The sequence below is a fragment of the Budorcas taxicolor genome, chromosome 5, assembly GCF_023091745.1.
Source record: "Budorcas taxicolor isolate Tak-1 chromosome 5, Takin1.1, whole genome shotgun sequence".
NCBI classification, from domain to species: Eukaryota; Metazoa; Chordata; class Mammalia; order Artiodactyla; family Bovidae; genus Budorcas; species Budorcas taxicolor.
Window position 1 is genome coordinate 151,432,043 of NC_068914.1, and position 22,347 is coordinate 151,454,389.

The following is a 22,347-nucleotide window of genomic DNA, read 5'->3' on the forward strand; positions in this document are numbered from 1 at the left end:
AAAGCAGGGATTCTGGGTTCGATCCCTGGTCAGGGAACTAGATAACCCAGGCTGCAACTAAGACCCAGTGCAGTCAAATAAACTATTTTTTATAAAGAAAGTATATGTGAATAAATACGTGTTGCACATGTGCTTTGAGTAAATAGTGATGATGTAAGATGATCAAGGTCTCGCCTCTGAAGGAGCTCAGATAACAGTAGGAGGCCCCATAGTAAGATGAAGGTGGGAGTTGAGAGAGCTTTCTGGTAGTGAAGAGAAGAAAGAAGAGAGAGCGAATTTGAGATGAGTTACCTTTAGGTCAGAAGGCAAGACTGTCATACAGATTGGAATGTGGGCACTGAGGGAGAGGCAGGAATGGGAATGGCTTGTAGGCTCCTGGCATGGGAAACTGTGTGTGTGCCAGCGCTCAGTGAGTGATGGGTTAACCCCAAGGCTGAGACCACCAGGTTCTCCAGGGAAAAGAGAACATGTCCATTTCCAACAAGTGAAGCTGTCTGAGAGCTTTCCTACTGGAGGTTTGAGCCAGCAGTGGGGTGTGCAGATTTGAAGTGTAGAGAAGCCTGGTGGTGGTAATTTTGGAGACTTGAGCTCAGAAATCGTATTTTGATCTGTAAGAATCAGACACCATCTAGAAACAAAATACTAACAGAAGAATTTGGAGTTAGAGCTGAACCCTTGGCATCTTCACTGTTTAGAGCTAGAGTAATTAGGAGAGGCGCTTGAAGCAAACGAAAATGAGGAGGCCAGATGAGGCAGGAGAGGAAAAGGAGGTACAGCACCCCTGAGGTCAGGGGAAGACTGGGGATGCTTCCGGGAGGCTGAGAAGGAAGTCAGCATCCATGCACGCTCTGGTCTGCTGTATCCAGGATGGTCAAGAGAGGGTACTCAGCAATCCCTCCGGGCTCGGTAAAGGGGTGCCTTCCATTCTGACCTCTTGACCTTGGGTGCCATAGATGGTCCCGCATCCATCCAGACACTTTCCTTGACCAGTTTTTCTGTTGGACACTCAACTAGATTCACTGCACCTTTCAAGATCTTTGGAGTATCTGCTTAGATGTATTGAATATATGTGACTGTTGTAAGACATGGTTACACAATAGGTCTTTAAGGGATCTCTGCCACAACCCATGCATACTAACATTTAAACCATTCTACGCTTCCAGCCAGTACTTACAAATGCCAGGCATGGATGATAAAACAGTGAGCACAGACTGGAGATGGAGCCTTTCCCACTGTTGTGTTTTTCCATCATTGCTCCTCTTCTGTTGACATTCTGCAATGATTTTCGCCATACTTTCCCCTACTCAGGAATTTAGCTCTGTATTAAAGTCAGTTCTAAGTTGTTTCATTCATTTCTATAAGCCATGTTTCCCTGTAATTGGCTAAATTGGAAAATGGAAACCCACTCCAGTATTCTTGCCTGGAAAATCCCATGGACAGAGAGAGGAGCCTGGCGGGCTGTGGTCCATGGGGTCACAAGAGTTGGACACAACTTGGTGGCTAAACGACAACAGCTTTCATCGTCCTCAGTAAATGTTTATTGAGAGCCCATTATGGAATTGTCATTTCTCTGAGTGCTGTGAGGAGAGAGAGAAATAAGAATTATTTTACTCCCTGTGAATATTAGATATGCTTATTAAAGGCACTTTTTTGTGTGCTGGATGTGTGAAAAGATGTGACGTAGTGCAATTCATGAGTAATTGCCATGTGAAGAGCTGGAATTACATAAACCCCAGCAACGGAAACCTCCCAGATAAACAGCATAGGGAAGCAGGTCTTAGCTGATTTGACCGATAGTCATTTTGGGATTAGAAAAGCTTTGTATTGAAAGCCTACCCATCTTTTAAGGTTCAGATCAAATGTCCCCTGCCTGGTGAAGCCTGCCTAACTCCTCGCAGTGGGAATTAATCACACTCTGTGTTGCAGTTCCATTACAGTTTGTTTCTGCTTTAATTTCAGAGCTCATTTTCTTACCTTGTATTTATTGCAAGCTGTTAGTGTGTGTGCTGTCTCTTTTCCATATTTGATTTTGGGAACCCTGTCTTGGTACTTTGCACATTGTTCTCTGTAGAAAACTGTTCACTGATTTCAGTTGCATCAATAGATGTCAGGAACTGTTCATTCACAAGCGTCTTAGCCTGGCCTTGGGAGCTTCAGTCTTTTAAGTATTTTCTAGCTCATTTTTAGGTGAGATACTCACTAGCATAGCTGCCCTATACTATACAACCTGGTGGTGTAGGTCTTCCTTAAATATAGTTCATTGGCTTTCTGATGTACACTCTTTCACTTAGGCAGTCTTTCTGTGAATTTCTAGTTTTACCACCGAAAGGTTCCAGCTTAAAATGAACTTTTGTTGGTGAGCTCTACCCTGTTCTGGTTACTGTCTTCCCTGTTGTTCACAGCCTGTGTGTTTAATTATATTTTACTGCTTTGTATTTTTCAGTACCTTGTTTCAGAAATCTTCCTTTGTGATTTATTTTTTTTTCTTTTTATTTTAATTGGAGGCTAATTACAATATTGTGGTGGTTTTTGCCATACATTCACATGAATCAGCCATGGGTGTACATGTGTTCCCCGTCCTGACCCTCCCTCCCACCTCCCTCGTTAGTGATTTAATCCTCCCTTCCTTCCCCCTTTTTGTCTAGTTTGTATCTGCCTTAGGTTCAGGGCTATTTTTTAAAAAAAATTTCTTTTTAGCCTTAATGTTTTGCATACATTAAAAAGTGAAAATGTTACTGGCTTAGTCGTGTCTAACTCTTCGCAACCATAGGATTTCCCAGGCAAGAATACTAGAGCGGGTTTCTATTTCCTTCTCCAAGGGATCTTCTCGACCCAGGAATTGAACCCAGGTTTCCTGCATTGCAGGCAGATGCTTTACCATCTGAGCCACTAGGGAAGCCCCAAGCTGTTCATTAATTGCAGCTATAATTATTATAAATATTCAAAATTTAGTTACAGATTTTAAAAATCATGTATAATGATCTTAAATTTAGCATCCTAATATTCTTGAAAATTTTCACAGGTTACTATTACAAGCTTCTCACATTTTAATGAAGGAAACACCGTCCTCCCTTGGTTCAGAGTGGTCGGTCACCTTATGTATTTTTATTCTTTCAGCAGTGACATTTATTTTGTCTTTTGACAGAACTAAGGTTTTAGCCACATTCTAATACGGCAGGGCAGACTGAACTGGGAGCAGGGGGCTCATATCAGTAGTGTTTCGTGCTCTGTTTTTATTTATAACAAAGGTAGGTATCTGGATTTAACCTTGAGAAAGGGCACTGTCAGGCAGACTGATGGGCCTGCTGAAAAGACATGGCGGCTTCCACAAACCAGCTCTCCTGAGACCAGTGAATATTGAGGACAGGGTTCAGAGAAAGTAGAGATAGAGATAGGAAAAAGCAGTTTTCCATGTATTTAGGCATATTCGCCTCTTAGGTGCAGAATCAGTGAAACATTTGTGTTTTCTTCAAAATTACATTTTATTTGCTCTACCTACAAAAATTTTTTTTCCTCCATTTTGGTAAGAGACTTTTTTTTTCTTTTAAATAAAGACTACTTATCCTTGGTTTTTACACTGGCCATGGGGATAATTACTTAAGAAAACCGTTCAAAAAATTAAGATTGATACCTTTCTAGAAAGAGTACATGATGTGTCACATGCCAGATGTTACTGTTCTTCTTGTTTTTGTAAAAATAAATTTTGACTTCTTAACAGATCTTCTCAATCTATTTAAAGACTTAATTCTGCATCATTTCTTCCATTGTGGTTAATTTTTTTCTTAGGGCTGCTCTTGTCTAGAATGTGAGCATAGGTGGGTTTTTATGGAGTTCTTAATACATTTAAATGGAATTAGGGATTACACAGGAAAAGTGTACGTACTACAGATCAGTATCTGTTTTTACAAGCGTGTGGATAGCTGCTGAAATTAATCCGAAAATTATGTTTTCCTGCAGGTAAAGCACCTACTTATACTGTTGGCACATGTGTAACATGTTAAAGCTTTTAGCTCAAACTGTGCCCCTTCTTACCATTTAAGAAAAAAGCAAAACAAGTCTTAAAATTATTTAAAGAAATTCTGCCATGTCTGAAATGTCCTCAATAGATACGTTTCCCCCGGGACAGATTCAGTTCCATTGGATAGCCAGTGGAATTTACTGAAAGAATGTTTACTGATAGTACAATTGTGTGGCCTGCTAGGCTGTTTTCTTTAGTTAAGTTTAGCCCTATTCTATGGGAACTTTTAGTCACATCATTTGAGCTTATTTCAGAAATGTGCCCCATAAAACGATGAGTGGTTAATGTTACATTTGGCCGGAAAATTCTTAAAAGTACTGGGGTCTCCTTCAGTGAAACAAATGGTTTAATCCCTTCCTTTGTGTTATCGTGGAAGCTCCTCCTCTGAATTTAGAAGGTGAAGAGCCCTTAACAGAGAGCAGAAGCAGGTGTCTATGCAGCCCCTTTGCCAAGACCTCAGAGACAAGAGACACCCTCTTAGGAGCAACATCGGTTGTTTATTACGTTAAGTAAAAGGTTATCTTTGGGGTTTTTGGTGAAGACTTGGAAAAGGTGTGCTTGTTCTTTTTATAAGCGTTATTATCAGAGATGTCCTACAATTAAGTAAACCACATGTCCTTGCCCAAGCTTCTGATAATCAGCTACCAGAATTTTCAAGATGAGAACCTGGCCATCCAGGTGGGCTGTTTGTCCTAGATGTTCTAAACACATTATATATAAAGCATTGCTTTTCATGTGTATGTTTCCATTTCTTTAATGAAATGCACCTGCTTTTGTTTTGAGTTTGATTTTTAACAAATTGAACTGTGGGAGATATTTGAGTGACTTTAAAGAGAGCAGAGAAGAACATATCTTTTGTTTTAATCCAAGGCATTTCCTTAAAACAAAAAGTAGTCAGTGTGAAACCAAATTCTGTCCCTGTGTTAGGCTAGTGTTCCTTTCTTAAAATTGACTTCATCAGTGCATCTGGCTTCAATTTTTTTACCACCCCACCCCCCACCTCACTAAACATCTGAGAAATTGGCCATTGAATTCTGACATGTTGAATGATTTTAATGAAATCTTCCTATGTGTATTTGTGCTTGGGGGTTGAGAAGGAGGAAGGAAGGGTAAGCAGTGGGGTAGAGGACGATAAAGAATTGCCGTCTTTTCACATTAAGGATGATGGATAGCGGTTAACATTAGTATCTCTCAGCGCAAGTTAAACTCTCCGGTGAGTGCCATTTACCCCAGAGGAAGCGGCTCTCAATGTTCACCCGAGTGAATGACCTCCACCGGCAGGACCAGGGACAGGGCGATGAGTGCATGGTGCTGTTACCTCCAGTGTCCTTCATGAAGTTTGCACTGCCCTTCCTTCTGCTGCTGAGAAAAGTTTAATGAGATCTGTCCGTATCAAGTGATCTCTTTTTATGTTACTGTATTACTGAGTCTTTTCTTTTCATTTTGAGGGAGATGTTTGCAGGGAACAAAAAATTAATTTTTAATTGCCGCTGTTCCTTTTTTCCCCCCTTTTTCCTTTGCTTTTCTTTCTGAACGTTTGATCTGAAGGCCAGGCAGTGGGGAGTAGTCTCACAGCTGGCACAAAGCTGATGTTGACAGAGCTGATGTCAAGAAGCAAAGTTCAGAGGAGGGAAGCAGGGGGGTGGGATTATGGGATTTGCCAGCGGGTCCGCCCTGTCTTCTTGTGGAATTGCCTGAGCAGAGTTACAGCTGCCACAGCTTGTGCCTAATCTTGTGTGAGTGTAGGAGGCTTGCTGTTTTAAGAGTTGGAGGAATTCTTCGGTAGCGTCTCTTCTCCTTTCTCCCTCTCCCATCTCCCACCACCGCCCCCCCCCCCCACCCCACGCAACTAGTCACAGAAACCTCCTCCTCCAACCCTTTCCTCTGTGAGTGAAGGGGTCACACTGGAGCCCCGCTAGTAAGTAGAGCTGGCGTAACAGCAGGCTGCAGTGCCTAATCCAGAGACAGGGAGCTGCCCTGTGTTAGTATTGATGAGCATACACGTGATCTATGGCAGCTGACATAAAATTCTACAGGTACTGCTTTCATTTGAAGTGAAAGCAGTTACTTAAAATGGTGAAGCGTGTTCCTTTACTGTCTCCACCTGGCTCTTCCCTCAGTTGTCTGTTGTGCACAGGACACGTCTTAAGTTTAGGGTTGCACGAATCAGTTCAACCATGTGAAAAGTCAGTTTGAGAGCCAGTGAATGAAAGTCTCTTTCTCTGCTTAGCTTCCCTGACCCCAGGCTGCCAGATTCACATTTTTCTTCCAGATAGCAAATGCTAAAAAGTAGATTGACTCTAAACAGGACAAATCGGCTCTCTCTTTGTGGTTTCAAATTAGATTCGTTTTTGGCTGAATTTTGTGACTTTTCCTCCTGTCTGCCTAAAGAGTAGATAGACTTTATGCTGAAAATTCATGTGGGATCAGGAGATTACAGAGGGCAATACCTAGAGGGAGTCAACAAGACTCTGAATATTTCATTCTTGTATTTTCTTTTAAAAAAATGGGTCCATTCCCCAAAGGAAGAAACTTCACTGAAATGTGGAGGAAAGAGGAGCCCAGCATGCTGCAGTCCATAGGGTGGCAAAGGGTCAGACACGACTGAGTGACTGAGCAGCAACAACTTATTAATAAACCTCTATTGTATAGCTATCTAGGCATTGACCCAGTAGTTTTTTTCAGTTGAACTTTGATTGGTATATTGTTGTGTATTCCTAGAACTGAATTGTCATTGACTTAAGTTGGATTACTCTTTATTTTTTTACCATAACCACAACAGCTGTCATTAGAACTCTAGCCAATTGCAGGTGTTCTTCTAAATCTTGACAGAATGCATATTTTGCTAATCTCATATCCAATGATACGCTGATATATAACTCAGTTTTGTGAAGTCTTCTGAATATCTGCCTTTCACATTTTTGGTATGTTTGGGTTTCATTTTAATTTATTGTTGTTTGGTTTCCACGCTAAAATAATCTAACCAAAGCTATCTTTTCAGTAAGGGCTCTGCTGTTTAAACTGTTAGGTTTCTCTCAGAAGCACTTTGGATAATCTCTGTCTTCATTCTTAATTGCTTCATTAGTAATCCACTTTTCTTATGCTGGAGCCATATCCTTGGGCACCATGAAAACTGTCTTCCAAGATGGCCCCAGAGCATCCTCACCTTTTGGTTCTCAGGCCCTTGTGTAGCCTTGTGTCAGGGTCAGCCCTCGTGCATAGTAGAAAGTGTCAGAAATGACAACGTGTGACTTCTGAAGCTGGCACAAGAGACATGGACGCCCTGCCCTCCTGGGTCACCTGCACTGAGGACTGCCAGGCGCCATGGGGAGAGGAGCCTCAGAGGCCTTTTGCCAGTGGTCATCACCAGCTTGCCCCCGTGTATGGGGAAGCAGAGGGCTGAACCCTGGCTGACATCTCAGCTGTCCCCCATCAGAGAACCTGGAGCCAGAGCTGTTAGGGTAAACTGCTCTTGACCCACAGAAACTGTGTAGACAAACAATTTGTTCTCCATTACTATAAGCTGCCAAGTGTTGTGGTAACTTGTTATAGAACAACAAATAAAAAATAAGCACTTTATATCCGAGGTATTAAAGTGATCCACCACAAGCCTGAATTCTTTTTCCTTGCAGTTCACAGTTTGGTCTTCTCTATTGGTAGAAGAGTAAGTGCTACTTGGATTTGTTAATGTTATCATTGCAGTAGTTTTCAGTCACTTGTTAGAGCTCTGGGCAGTGTTTGCCATAAGAATTCTCAGCTAGTAATTTATATTTGGGTAATAGGCCATGTTTGCGTTTCTGATAGAAATCCATCTTTACCTCCCCAGAACTTCCTTCTGAGCTTGTATAGATTATCAGGGCTAGTGGTTTTGGTTGGCTAACCAAATTACTCATCCTTAGGCAGACCAGTTGCTTACATCCAGTTATCATTTGTAGTTTTCTTGTATGAGATTGAGAAAAATCTTTGCTCTATTTAATTCATTAGAGAAAAAAAATCTTCCTTTTCATTTCTTTTAAAAATTAGTTTGCCAACAGTATGTATGTAGAATATAATCTGATTGATCATGCTGTTTACTTAACTTTTTCATCTAGGCTTAACTTCAGAGGGAAAGAGAATGTTTTGCTATTGAGTCTTATTACTTCAGTTCAGTCGCTCAGTCGTGTCCGACTCTTTGTGACCCCATGAATTGCAGCATGCCAGGCCTCCCTGTTCATCACCATCTCCCGGAGTTCACTCAGACTCACGTCCGTCGAGTCAGTGATGCCATCCAGCCGTCTCATCCTCTGTCGTCCCCTTCTCCTCCTGCCCCCAATCCCTCCCAGCATCAGAGTCTTTTCCAATGAGTCAGCTCTTTGCATGAGGTGGCCAAAGTACTGGAGTTTCAGCTTCAGCATCATTCCTTCCAAAGAACACCGCTTCATCACAGCTGGCCTTGAGCCCAGTTTAGAGTGTAGTTCAAAAACAGCTTTGTGTTTTTACCTAATCAAGCCCTAGCTACCTGTCTGCCTAACACAATTTTCTTCTCTGTGTTAATGGAGAAAGTCCATCACAGATGTCTCTTGCTTAATTCACTTGACGCTTTGCTCTCAATAACAATATACTTCTTGAGCTTCGTTACTCTTTCTTCCCTTGTCTTACTCTCTTTTGTGCCCACATCTTTCTGTCCTAGATGTACGTCTGAAGAGAAGAACATTTTATCAGCAGATAGCCCTTTTCTTGATAAATAGGCTCTCTTTGGGTTAACCAATTAGCCTCCTTCACCGAGTCTTCCATCGTTTTCCAGGACAGTCTCCGTAAGAAGGATGACAGGATTGAAGAGCTGGAAGAAGCCCTAAGAGAGAGTGTGCAGATAACCGCAGAGCGAGAGATGGTGCTGGCGCAGGAGGAGTCAGCCAGGACCAGTGCTGAGAAACAGGTCTGCAGTTTTGTGCAGTTACAGGCCGTGCTGCTGGGTGAAGGAAAGGTAAAGCCCAACCAGTGTAGTCTAGGTGAGCTGTGCATAACATGTGTTTGCAGGCTTTCAAATACGCATCATCGAGCGTAAGTATTCAGACTTAAATAAGAATTGAAATATAGTCATGAAAGAATTGATTCATGTTCCTGCAGAGGTCTCTGCTCTAAGTGTCTGGGGCTGACTTGTGTATATTGATGTGTATATTGATTGTGTACGCTGACACATACATCTGATGAGATGAAATGGAATTTGCCAGTTTGTTACCAGACTAAGCACAACTCTGCTTTTAAATGGGATGGGATCACATACACATTTCGGAGTGAGACATGATTCAAAGAGCAGGACATTTCTTTTGTAGTCTGTCTTGTCCACAGGAGCAGTTAAAAGTTGTGACAAGTTGAGGTTGATGACAGGTGTGAGGGACATTGGTGTCACAACACCTGGAGTCCCAGATCATTGTGTCTCCACCTCGAGGTGACTTGGTAAAGAATTCTGCCACTGTCTGTTTTCTCTGTTTTTATACATCTTTTTAGAGCCTCATACCCTTGCATTAAACTTTTTATTAGGAACAATAAAGGTGGGAGGTGTGAGAGGAAGAAATAGTTTTAACAAGTGAAGGCTCTCACCGCAATTTTCTCAGTGTTGTTTCCATCTCTTTGTTGGAGAAGCATAAGCGCTAAACCAGGTGAACAGTGTTCACATGACTCTTTCGGGGAGCCCTCTGCTCAGACCACCCATGGCTCTTTATGAACTAGGGTAGCTCATAGCCGGGAAGAAGGGTGCCTTGCAAAGCAGACATGTCATGGCATCCACCAGGCAATCCCCTCATACATTAGACACAGGCTTGTGGCTTCTCCAGTGTCAAGTGTAGAAAGACTGACATTTATTAGCAAAGTTGACAGAAAATCAGTCTTTCCAAAATGAGTTTCTTTTAGCGCCCTATTCTTAGATAAATGCCGTGGTCCACTTTCTATTTGAGTATTAATGTACTATTAAACAGATCCTGGGGTAGTGGAGAGCCTCAGAGAACAGGGTGGTGTCAGCCATTGTCCCAGGGCAAGGAGGGATTTTCTTGGGTATTACCTTTTTTTACATTCTTCCCTTTTCTTTTCAGAATATTCCCCCCACCCCTGGTTTGTTGTTGTTTTTCTGTCAGGATTTTTTTTTCTGCTTTGGGATCATTATTTAGTGACAAGTCTTCCATACTCTGTCTGGGCTTCCCTGGAGGCTCAGAGGTTAGAGTGTCCACCTGCAATGCGGGAAACCTGGGTTCAGTCCCTGGGTCGGGAAGATCCCCTGGAGAAGGAAATGGCACCCCACTCCAGTATTCTTGCCTGGAGAATCCCGTGGACAGAGGAGCCTGGTAGGCTACAGTCCATGGGGTCGCAAAGAGTCGGACACAACTGAGCGACTTCACTTTCACTTTTTCTTTCTTCCATACCAGGGGGCTTCCCTTGGGGGCTCAGATGATAAAGAATCCGTCTGCAGTGCAGGAGATGTGGGTTCAATCTCTGGGCCAGGAAGATCCCCAGGAGAAAGAAATGGCAACCCACGCTGGTATTCATGCCTGGGAAATTCCATGGACAGAGGAGCCTGGCAGGTTACAGTCCATGGGGTTGCAAGGGTCAAACATAACTTAGTGACTAAACAACAACTTTTCTACCAAAGATCATGTAGAAATGTTGGCGATTAGTAATAAATCACGTATAAAGACCGCTGCTACATGTTCTTTTTTAGGCTACTGTGTGAGCTGCTTGTAATTTGCTTTCTGGGGCTGGTTGATAATTAGATCAGTTTTCTTAGTTTAGAGAGAAGTTGAGCAACCTACGTAGTTTCCACAGCCACCTTCCTAAACCTAAGTTTCCATTTCTGTTAACATCTTGTGTTGATGTGATGCAGTTGTTAAAATTGATGGGCCAGTATTGATACTTTATTAACTAGTCCATAGGTTACATCTTGGATCACTGTCTGTGTTACGCATGTTACAGGTTTTACTGAGTCCTTAATGGCATGTATCTATCATGACAGGATCCTAGAGAGTAGATTTAGTCCCTAAAAATTCCCCACGCTCCTCCTCTTCATGTCCCACTACCCCTGCCTCTTCATCTCTCCCCACCTCCCCACTCCCTAATCTTTTTCCTATAGCCTTTTCTGACTGGATTCTTTCCTTCAGCCTCTGCATTGAAAGTTATCCCACGTCTTCTTGTGGCCTGAGAGCTTATTTTGTTTTTTCTCTGGATATATTCCACCTCATGGATGTGTCACAGTTTTCTTATTCCTTCGCCTATTGAATAACACCTTGGTTGCTTCCAGTGTTCTGCCAGTTGTGAATAAAGCTGCAGTAAACATCCGTGGTTTCTGTATGGACATCAGTTTTCAACCCACCTCAGTAAATACCTGGGGGTGTGATTGCTAGATTGTAGGGAAACCTATACTGAGCTTTGTAAGAAACTGGAAATACCTTTTGAAGTGGTTGTAAATAATTTGCTTTTACTTGCATGCCTTTTTCTCTCTCTCTCTCTTGTTTATCTTCTTCCCACCATTCTGCTTCTCACTGCCTGTCTGAAGCTGTTGAGTGAAATGCTGCATGAGACCCGTCATTTGGGCTCTAAGTGGTTTAAGGTATGAAGATACCGCTCTTATGTCTGTTCTTCTGGGGCCACATAACCCTCCTCCACTGTCCTCTCCAGCTTTCATCATCTGTCCCTGTTTTGGTTTTTTTTTTTGGTCTGTCTTCTAATCCTACTGTTAATTTGGCTTGAATGTATTAATTGTATGCACCAAAGTAATCTACAGGTATTTGTTTGCAATATCTTAAAATGGCTTTTTTGGCTAGGGACATTCTATAGGGTTGGCCAAAAAGTTCATTTGGTTTTAAGTACAAATAAGAGGCCTGTGTTTCATTTTCACCAAGAACGGTATTAAAGAACGTATTCCCTGACAGAACAAACTTTTTGGTCAGCCGCAGTGCTCACTATCTTCCTCAGGTCCAGCATCTCTGTCTCTTGCCTCGATTTAGCCTCTGAGAAGAAATGCCCCTCCTGATAGAAGGAGGGTCTGTGCATCTTGAACTTCTCAAGGAGCAGTGGGAAATTGGGAACCGTCTCTCATTAAAATACAGGACCTTTTAAAGCGCAAGCAGAGGAAACCCATCAAAGGAAGATGATCCTTCCGCCTTCCCTGTGTTCTTCCAGGACCCCTTACTTACCTGTGTTCCTGCTCCTTGCTGCCCTATGTGGAGACCACGCCCCACACTTAGGGAGGTGGGGCGATGATCCAGGGAAGGAAGCCCTCCCCTCACCTGTGTCAGCAGATGGAGAGGATGAAGGGACTCAGTCATCCTGAGGGGGGAACCCAGGGGGTCCTCTCACCTTCGCTTTGTTCTTTTCCACGTGATTTTCTTCTGAAACTTCACCCTGCTCAACTTGCGGCAGGTTTCGTGTTTTGTTCAATTCAAGAGTCTGTACAAACACAGAGTGAAATATTGCTCTCTTGTAAACCAGCTTCAGAGTTGCCAGGGGTAGAAGCAACGTCTACCTTCAGCAATGTTGCTGTGAAGTTAAAATTTTGGACATGGTTTTGTTTTTGTTTTTTACCACTTGAATGTTGTAAATATCTTTGCTGGTATTCCAGAGTAAATTTATTTTCTGAAAGAGCACATTGCTAACTAAATGTTAAAGAATGCCTCTAAAATAGCAAGACATTTTCCTTGTCACTCAGTAAGTTGGGTTTATATCTGTTCCTAAAGTATATTTTTTAATATTTTGAGCAATGAAAATATCTGCTCTCAATATGACTAACATGCACGAGTTCTGAGTTTTACTTTTTAAAAAATCCCTTTGGTTTCTTTTTTTTTTTTTTTTTTTGGAGTATAATTGCTTTATAATGTTGTGATATACCGCAATACAGTTTGCTGCTGTATAGCCACGTGACTTGGCTATATGTATACACCTATCCTCTTGGACACCCCCCATCCCATCCCATCCCCTCTCGGTCATCACAGAGCACCAAGCTGAGCTTCCTGTGCTATATAACAGCTTTTCACTAGCCATCTGTCTTACACAGGGTAGTGTATATACGTCAGTGCTACCTGTTTTACTTTCAGAGCTCATTTTTAATAGTAATACTTTTTTTTTCAAATTGCCATTTTGCCATTGTTCAGCATATATGTTTGGCATGTATGTTAAGTGTAAATTCTTGAGCTAGAAGATAATGAGGTTTTACCAATGGTTTGCTAGATATCTTTTTTATTTTTAACACGGATTTTTTTTAAAAAATTTTATTTGCATATTAAAATTGTGCAGATTTTAAAAATTATTTGAACAAAAAAGTGACACCTGACTGAAGTGCGTTTCATAGCCCGTAGGACACCTTGGACCAGTGTCGTCTCCACTCCAGGTCCCCTTGTCGTCCCTCGAGGTGCTCCCTTCAGCTTGCAAGTCCTCTGCCCTCCCGGTCAGCCAGGCCGGCAGAAGGGAGAGGCAGGCGCACCTTCTTGCCAGTAGTTTTTGGTTCTTTGGTGTGAAAATGGGCAGCACAGTCACTTAAACGTGATGCAGCTTCGTTTTATGTTGTCCTGGTGCATATGGGCAGCACAGCTGCCTCATTACAGCTCGCCTGCTTGCTTTTCCTGCTCAATTGTCACTTCTGAAGGCGGTAAATTTTTCTCTGCGGTTCTGTCTTCCTCACTCTGGTTTGTCAGGTGTGATTGCAGAGGAAGTGGATGCTGGATGCAGGCGGGTGGGGTCTGCACAGTGGCTGCTGCCAGGTGTCCTGTTTTTATTCTTGGGTTCACTTCAGTTGCTCAGTCATGTCCGACTCTTTGTGACCCCATGAATCGCAGCACGCCAGGCCTCCGTGTCCATCACTAACTCCCGGAGTTCACTCAAACTCATGTCCATCGAGTCGGTGATGCCATCCAGCCATCTCATCCTCTGTTGTCCCCTTCTCCTCCTGCCCCCAGTCCCTCCCAGCATCAGAGTTTTTATTCTCAAGGATTTATTAAATTCCCTACGGCTGTGAGTCTACGCAGTCAGTTCCATAGCAGTTATCTCCATGATGGGGCGAGCACTGTTTCACATGGACCAGGTAGCGCCATGAAGCAGGACTGGTAGCTGGGCAGCCTGGAGAAGACGGCATGGCAATGAGCCTGTGACTGGACTCCCCAGTCTTCCCATTGCCTTCTTACTTTCAGCTGTTGCCAAAACGGATAGCTTGTAATCTGGTTCTATAAACCTAATCCTGTACTGATTTGAGTATTTAGAGCAAATTATATTTTCCTCATTTATAAATTGATGGTCATGCTCAGAAAATAAAATACTTTCACTTATGCTGCCTTTTCCATAAGCATCTATTGAATACCATATATTTTTCCAGATACTGAGCATTGAAAACCAGAAGGTATGGGATACAGCCTGTGCCTCAGGAAGTCCATGTTTACTGGGAACGATTGGAGAATGAACCTGTCTTTAATCATGGTTCATATTGCTAAGTGCCACTGGTCAGGATCTGAATAGAGGGCTTTCCAAGTAGAAGAGGAAGGGCCACTCTCACCTTCTGAGAGGGACAGCGTTGTGCCCATGAAATGTGTGTGTCTTTCTAAATAAACCCACTTTCACTTAAAAAAAAAAAACTAGAAGCGGAAGGGCAGCATGTAATCCAGTGCAGAGAGATCCACAGAAGGCTTCCTGGAGGAGGTGGCTTATGCACGCACTCAGTCTTATTTAGTGTCAGGCAAAGAAGAGGTTTTGTTTATCCATTCTAGGTTATTCTTTAGGCTTTGCTGAAGAATGTTAGCTGTATTATATGTTAGTAGAATTGTGACAACATCAGGTTTGTCTTTTCAGCCCGGTTCTCTCATCTGAGATGCAAGCGACGTCTCCTTCATGTCGGCTGTGTATCTTTACTCCAGTATTTCACTGCCATCTCAATAGGAAGCCATCCAAATTCAGAGCTCTTTGATTTCTCACCCTCCAACCAGTCTTTCCCTCAGGCTTTTTCATCTCATCTGAGAAAGCGCTCTTATCCTACAGAACTTAGGCGCTGTTGGTGGGAGGGGAGTCGAGTCCGAGAAAGGCAGGAGTGACAGCTCAGGTGCTGAGACTCTGTGCTGTGACTGTGGTTCAGAGGCCCCTTCAGAGCTGCAGGGAAACCATCGTGCCTGGTGGCTAAGAAGTGGGCTCTCGAGCTAGACGCCTTGGCTGGAATTATGGATCCACCACTTACAGGTTGTGACCTCAGGCGAGTTGCTTTGCATCAGCTCCTTGAGCGGTCAGAGAAGGTGTGTACGTAGTGCTGGGGAGGTGCTGGCATAACGCGGTGCACGTGCCATGTGAGGAGCGGCTGTGTGTATACAGCACTTAGAGACAGGCAGTCAGTAGACCTCAGCATCCTTGACACTTCTCTCGTCTCCACCATGGCCCTTGATAGCCCCATAGGGAGGGCTGGTCCCACCAGTCCAAGGCCTCAAAGAAGTCTAGAATCCATAGACCCTACCTGGTTGATCCAGCAACAGTGATGACATGTTTAAGTAACCATTTTCATACGTATGCCTCATACAAGTTTTCATCCTTGTCGCTTGAGGAAATCCTCCCCTCCCCTCACCTGGCCTGGAATTTTTAGCCTCTGCATCAGCTGAGGCTGCCACAGCCTACTAACAGGCAGGCCATGTGGTCATCATTCCGGCCACCGGATTCTTCATTCTCTGAGAGCATGTCTTAGGTCAGTGCAGGAGCGTAGTCTGTGCGTAATTTTCCAATTTACTTTCAGGTTTTCCTCTTGAAGATAGTTTGGACAGCTTTAGTAAATGACTAGAAACGTATGCTGTGAAATAATGGGGAAATAGGAGATGTTATATGAATTGATGCTTTCAAACTGTGGTGTTGGAGAAGACTCTTGAGAGTCCCTTGGACAGCAAGGACAGTCTGTCCTAAAGGAGATCAACCCTGATTATTCATTGGAAGGACTGATGCTGAAGCTCCAATGCTTTGGCCACCTCATGGGAAGAGCCTGCTCATTGGAAGACTGATGCTGGGAAAGATTGAAGGCAAAAGGAGAAGGGAGCAGCAGAGGATGAGACACCGATAGAGGATAGCATCACCGACGCAATAGACATGAGTTTGAACAAACTCCAGGATAGGGGTTTGTGAAGTGAAGGACAGGGAAGCCTGGCGTGCTGCAAAGAGGCAGACACAACTGAGCAGCTGAACAACAACGTAAGAAAGTTTGGTTGTCGGCAATATAAACTGTGCTTTTAAAGCAGTTCACTGGTTTCTGCAGACGTCATCATTTTTCATCAGTGCAAAGATTGAAGATGCTGTTGTCATGTAACATTTTATTGATAAACATATGGAAGCTACGTGTTTAACATTCAAGGGTCTGAGGAGATGTGACCGTTAAATTCGCAGCCATGATCTCTTCGCCGTGTGTAATCATTCCAGTATTTAAATTAGGCTCCTTCAAGATGCACCTAGTAAGTCTCATTGTAGATGGTTGCTCTGCTGTCAGAGTTCGGGTCTCCTTTGTTACGGTGACTGGTTATGAAATGAGGCACTTGACAGACTGAAGTGAGACTGCTGGAAATACGTCACGTCTGCCTTCACGGTGACAGCTGGCTACAAGAGAAGCCCCACCAGAGCCTCTCTGCAGTTGACAGGGGACTTCAAAGGCCACCAGTGCTGCCACTTCAAAGGAGGGTCCTGCCATCTCTGGCTGGTTGAAAGAAGCAGTTAAACGGCCGTGCCCAGCCGTAGCAGAAATCTCTGTGTTTAGACTTCTCCTTTTGATCTTCGAGAGTTGTATGAAATGCGTGTTAAGTTGAAGGAATGATACAGTCTGCAGTGATGGCAACCCAGTATTATTCTGCATTTCAGTCCACTTATTAGTGGAAATCACCCAAATATGTTCAAATAACAGCAAGTCTCAAGACTCAAGTGTCTCAGACAGCAAACATTCAAAAAAAGAGTTGAAACTGTTTGAATGCTGTAGTCACCTTCAGAAATGCCAAATAAGTCAGATGTAAATTAAAATGAAACTCTCAGTGTGTTTTAAAAACTGTCCTTCAGTCTCTCCTTGTAATTTTTATCCCCTTTTAGTTAGAAACTAGTTCTGAATGTTGATAGTAAGAATGAGAGACAGCAATAACCAACCTATGATCTCAAGGCTGATTTGCATGGTTTAAACTGACATTTCTCTATATTTACTAACTCTGTACTTAAAAACTTAAGTTTGTTCTATTTAAAATCTTATCCAGTTATGCTGGATACACTTTTGAAATAATTAATCTTTGTATCATTATTGAACAAGCAAGCAAGCAAGCAGAGATCTCAGTTTTAATAAAACTTGTAATAGCAGATCAGAATCCTAACAAGCATCTTCATGATAACAAGGAAAAGGCAGCAAGGTGAAGTCTTCCAGTTATTAATAGAATGCCGTGACCTTTTGTTATTTACGGGGTTCCCCTCTTACCATATGTATTGTAGAAGGGTTAGACTAAGAAACCCTCAAATTCTTCCACCCTGAGCTTGTGTTTTCTTAGTTTCTTCCTACATAAAATGAATAATTTAGACTTGCCAGACGCTTGGGCCAGTATAACTTCCTCTCTAGTTTTGCCAGATGGGGTCAGTAGACAACAGCTAAAGAAATTAGAAAGGAAAACTGAAGCCCCCAGGAAATAACCACATGTGATGGTTATGATCCCCCCCCCCAAAAAAATCCCTTTATTCATCAGTAATTTGTAAAGTAATTCTTAAAAAGAGATTAGGAATCACTTTAATTCGTGAAGTAATTTTTTAAAAGACAACTTCTGTTTGTCTGTTCCTGTCTTCCTTTTAGAAACTTTCTGATAAAATAGTGCATGCTTATATTATCCTGGAACTTCAGGACATACCTGTTTCTGAATTTCAGCTTGGTTTTTTTTTTCTTTTTGTTCAACAAAAAGACCACATCTGCATTTTCAGAAGTTAAACGAAAATAGTGACTGCAGTGGAGAAGTAATAAAACTTTGGCATGCCTCACGTTGAGCCCAGAGTTGAGGGCCGCAGTCTGTAGATACTGGATTTCCAAGCCAGCGGTTTTTAAGCTTGTATCCACCACGTGTGACTGCTGCTGTACTGGGAGGCGCTTATGGAATCTTCCTGGCAGGTCTGTGACAGATCTGTTTGCTCGTACTGCGTTCTCAGGTGTTTGGCCTTTACCCTGGACTCTCCTGAACAGTCTGATAAACTGAGTTATTGACGACAGAGGCAGTCATCCAAAATGCAGACAAAGGTACAGTCGTAGGAGCCAGATGGCTTCCCGCTGGTGTTTATATGCAGTTTATGTTCCCCTTGGCTGCGCCTCCCTGGATGTTTTTAATGAAACCTATTTTCCTAGAGAAATCCGCACAGCGGGGCTGGTCTTGCACAGCAGAGTTCTCGTGTGTGTGTGTGTGTGCGCGCGTGCGTGCGTGCGTGTGTGTGTGTGCGCGTGTGTGTGTGTGTGCGTGTGCGTGTTCACGGGTCTCTTCCTATGGCCTCCGCCCTCTTGAGTGAGTGAAGGTGTGCAGGGCTCTGAGCCAGAATCAGGTGGCGTGGGTGCTATGCCGTCTTCTGTTTATTAGCTGTGATGGAGGGCGAGGCCCCTAGTGCCTCTAGGCCTCTGTGCTCTCACCTGTGTGGAGTCGATTATCACCCCCACAGGTGTTCTGGTTTTCTGTAAAAGCAGGACACAGATGTTGAGCCTCATTTATTATGGCCAGACCAGGACAATCCTGTATAGTGTGTATGAGTGTGTGCATGCTCACGTGTGAGTTCCCTCTTTGTGTCCCTGGGTTGCCAGACATTAAATCCCACACTTGTACTTTTCTCCTATAGCTAATAATAAACTTTTTATACAGACAAATAACTGTCTTTTGCCAGTATTTTCTTTGTACTTCTAGGTAGCTGTTTTTTTGTTTTTTTTTTTTTTTTTAAGCAGCAATACAAATGATAGGGATTAAAATTTCCAGTTAAAATGTCAATAAGTTTTTGTTTTTATTGGTGAAAACTTAAGGAAACAGTCTGAAACTGTTTCATGCAGATTGTGCATTTGACCTTAGAGGTGGGGTCTCTAGCCTTAAATGCTCTGACTTCATGCTAGGAAGAGGACTGCTGTTTTCTGTAATAAAGTTGAATTAAGGTTTTCTCCCTGTGAAGTGACCATATAAATTTTTAAATTTATTTTTAATTTGAGGATAATTGCTTTACAATGTCGTGTTAGTTTCTGCTGTACAGCAAAGTGAATCAGCTATACATATGCATAGATGTCCTCCCTCTTGAGCTTCCCACCCACCCCTCATCCCGCCCCTCTACGTCAGCACAGAGCGCCGAGCTGAGCTGCGTGTGCTGCACGGCAGCTTCCCACTAGCTGTCTTTTTACACACGGGAGTGTCTGTATGTCAGTGCTGCTTTCCCAGTTCGTCCCATCCTCCCCTTCCCTTGCTGGGTCTACAAGTCCGTTCTCTATGTCTGTGTCTCTATTCCTGCCCTGCAGATAGGTTCATCAGTATCGTTTTTCTAGATTCTGCAAAACTCTATTAGTCTTTGCCCTGCTTCATTCCATATTCCAAGGCCAAATTTGCCTGTTACTCCAGGTGTTTCTTGACTTCCTACTTTTGCATTCCAGTCCCCTATAATGAAAAGGACATCTTTTTTGGTTGTTAGTTCTAAAAGGTCTTGTAGGTCTTCATAGAACCCGTTCAACTTCAGCTTCTTCAGCGTTACTGATTGGGGCATAGGCTTGGATCACCGTGATATTGAATGATTTGCCTTGGAAACGAACAGAGATCATTCTGTCATTTTTGAGATTGCATCCAAGTACTGCATTTCGGACTCTTTTGTTGACTATGATGGCTACTCCATTTCTTCTAAGGAATTCCTGCCCACAGTAGTAGATATAATGGTCATCTGAATTAAATTCACCCATTCCAGATCAGCCCTGGGATTTCTTTGGAAGGAATGATGCTGAAGCTGAAACTCCAGTACTTTGGCCACCTCATGCGAAGAGTTGACTCATTGGAAAAGACTCTGATGCTGGGAGGGATTGGGGGCAGGAGGAGAAGGGGATGACAGAGGATGAGATGGCTGGATGGCATCACTGATTCGATGGACGTAAGTCTGAGTGAATTCCGGGAGTTGGTGATGGACAGGGAGGCCTGGCATGCTGTGATTCATGGGGTCACAAAGAGGCAGACACGACTGAGCAACTGAACTGAACTGAGCTGATACATATGTGTAGCCAACTAACTTTAAGGAAATGTCTTCCCCCAAACCTAGACAGCTTGCACAGCCCTCCTAGTGTCTTCTGTATCCTGGTGTGTTCTGTATCTGTTCCCTGGTGGCTCAAGTGCTAAAGTATCCACTTGCAACACAGGGGACCCGGGTTCAATCCCTGGGTCGGAAAGAGCCCTTGGAGAAGGGAATGGCTCTCCCTACTCCACTATCCTTACCTGGAGAATCCCATGGACAGAGGATCCTGGTGGGCTACAGTCCACGGGGTCACGAAGAGTCCGACACGCCTGAGTGACTGACATTTTCACTTTGACTTTCCAGGAATGCACAGAAAAAATTTTTTTAGGAGAGAACTTACCAGAGCTCAAAGTTCAAGGAGAAGTCTTGTCCTGCTTCTTTTTGTGTTTCTTTTCCTGAGTTAATTCACCCAGGTGCAGAAAAGGTAAAGAAAATGTAATGTCATCTAGATTATTTCTAGCCTCTTTTCTCACAGGTGTAGAAGAGGAGCCATGCAGTTTATGTGGACCCAGGAAATTAGTAACTTTATATTTTTCTTGATTCTGGTGCAAGCTATTTGTGGCTAAAATAAGCAGTTGATAGCAGAAATTAATCAAGTAATGGTCTCCGCCAAAAAAAAAAAAAAGTTTTCCGTGCTTACTTCCGATTTTGAACTCTTAGTTTTGGTGTTGTGTTACCAGGAAATCACGTAAACAGAATCGATCGTGAGATGAACATTGGCCCCTGCACAGCCTCTTTCCAGCCTCTGTGACTCACGTGATGGAAGTTCTCCCAGCAGGGGGACGTTGTCACTTTGCTTTGATAACATACACCCGCATTTTATTGATGTCGGAGTTTTCAGGCTCTATAGTGGAGTAATGAGTACTTAATATAGGACTTATCTACCCACACCCTCTGCGAAAATTGAGACGGCTTGAAAAAAGCATTTCTCTCACGTTATTGTATTTCCACTCTTTTCAAGTTTATCTCCAGTTGAAGATGTGTCAGCCCCAGCATGCTATTCCTAGAAACGTAAAGGCAGCCGCCAGCGGAGGGGCACAGCCATTCAACGTGAATCCAGCTCCTCGGCGAGTTGGCCTTAACTGTACGGGTGTTTGGGAGCCCCATGCAGCATCAGACATTATGGAGCACCCTGGGGGAATGTGAAGCCTATTTTGAAGGACATTAAAGAAAACTTTTTTTTGTACATTTCTCACCCATGGGAGCACATTAATTATTTAAAGTATCATTTGTTGATTTTTTAAAAATATATATATATTTTAAAACACATCTCACTGGACCAGATTATAGTTGGGACATGTGAGCTCTAGCCCTTTGGCCAAGGATCAAACCTGGGTTTACTGCATTGGGAGCATGGAGTCTAAGCCAGTGGACCACCAGGGGAATCTCATCATTTGCTGATTTTATTTGGCACTGTTGGAGAAATCCAGCAGTGCATCAAAAGGCAAGAAATCGAGAGACTTCCCCGAGCCAAGCAGTAGTTTCTACAGTTTCTTCTTTGCGACTTTTGCTAAGGTTTGGGTTCCTCATAGTGTCAGGAGGCTAACAGACAGCAGTGGTATCTGACAGTTCCCAGATAACATACTGCTTAATTCAGTGCTCTTTGTTACCATTAGGTCACCTCAAGAATCACTTATATCTTATTTTCAATAAACAGAATAGGAAGTTAAAGCTAATGTTATCATATAAGTCATGTGCATTTAAATGGAAACTAGACCAACAGAACTTTTACGTTGCTGTTTTGGTGGCCTCTGGTTCATTTTGAAGTGCCTGGTGGAGTTAGCTGTACTGTTCTCATCTTGGATTTTACCAGACCCCGCCTCCCTCAGCCCCTGATCATCTGAGCTCTGCTCCATCACCGCCACACTGTCCAGGGCTTTCTTGCCTTAACCTAGCTCTTCAGCTCCTCTTTTCCCTTTTATGTTTCCTACTAGATCACCAGAGTTTACAGATTCATGTCTCTTCCTTCACCCCTTCAGCAAATACTCACTGAGTGTCTACTCGGCCCTGGGTCCTGGCACTGAGACACATTCTTCCTACCTCTGAAACCGCTTTGACCTTCTTTGCCTATTAATCTGGCCTTTCCCCTGGGATCTCCCGACAACCCTCTC

The 22,347-nt window shown here is 43.2% G+C and overlaps 1 protein-coding gene across 4 annotated transcripts in view; it reads left to right on the forward strand.

The window, feature by feature from the left end:
* Positions 1–22,347, forward strand: part of ERC1 (ELKS/RAB6-interacting/CAST family member 1) — a 269,744-nt gene that overhangs the window by 122,429 nt on the left and 124,968 nt on the right. For 3 of the 4 annotated variants that reach the window (XM_052639804.1, XM_052639803.1, XM_052639805.1), the window contains exon 14: positions 8,802–8,933. The exons of the other annotated variant lie outside the window; for it this stretch is intronic. In XM_052639804.1, coding sequence (XP_052495764.1) covers positions 8,802–8,933 — 132 coding nt within the window. The remainder of the gene's footprint in view (positions 1–8,801; positions 8,934–22,347) is intronic. 4 annotated transcript variants of the gene reach the window in all.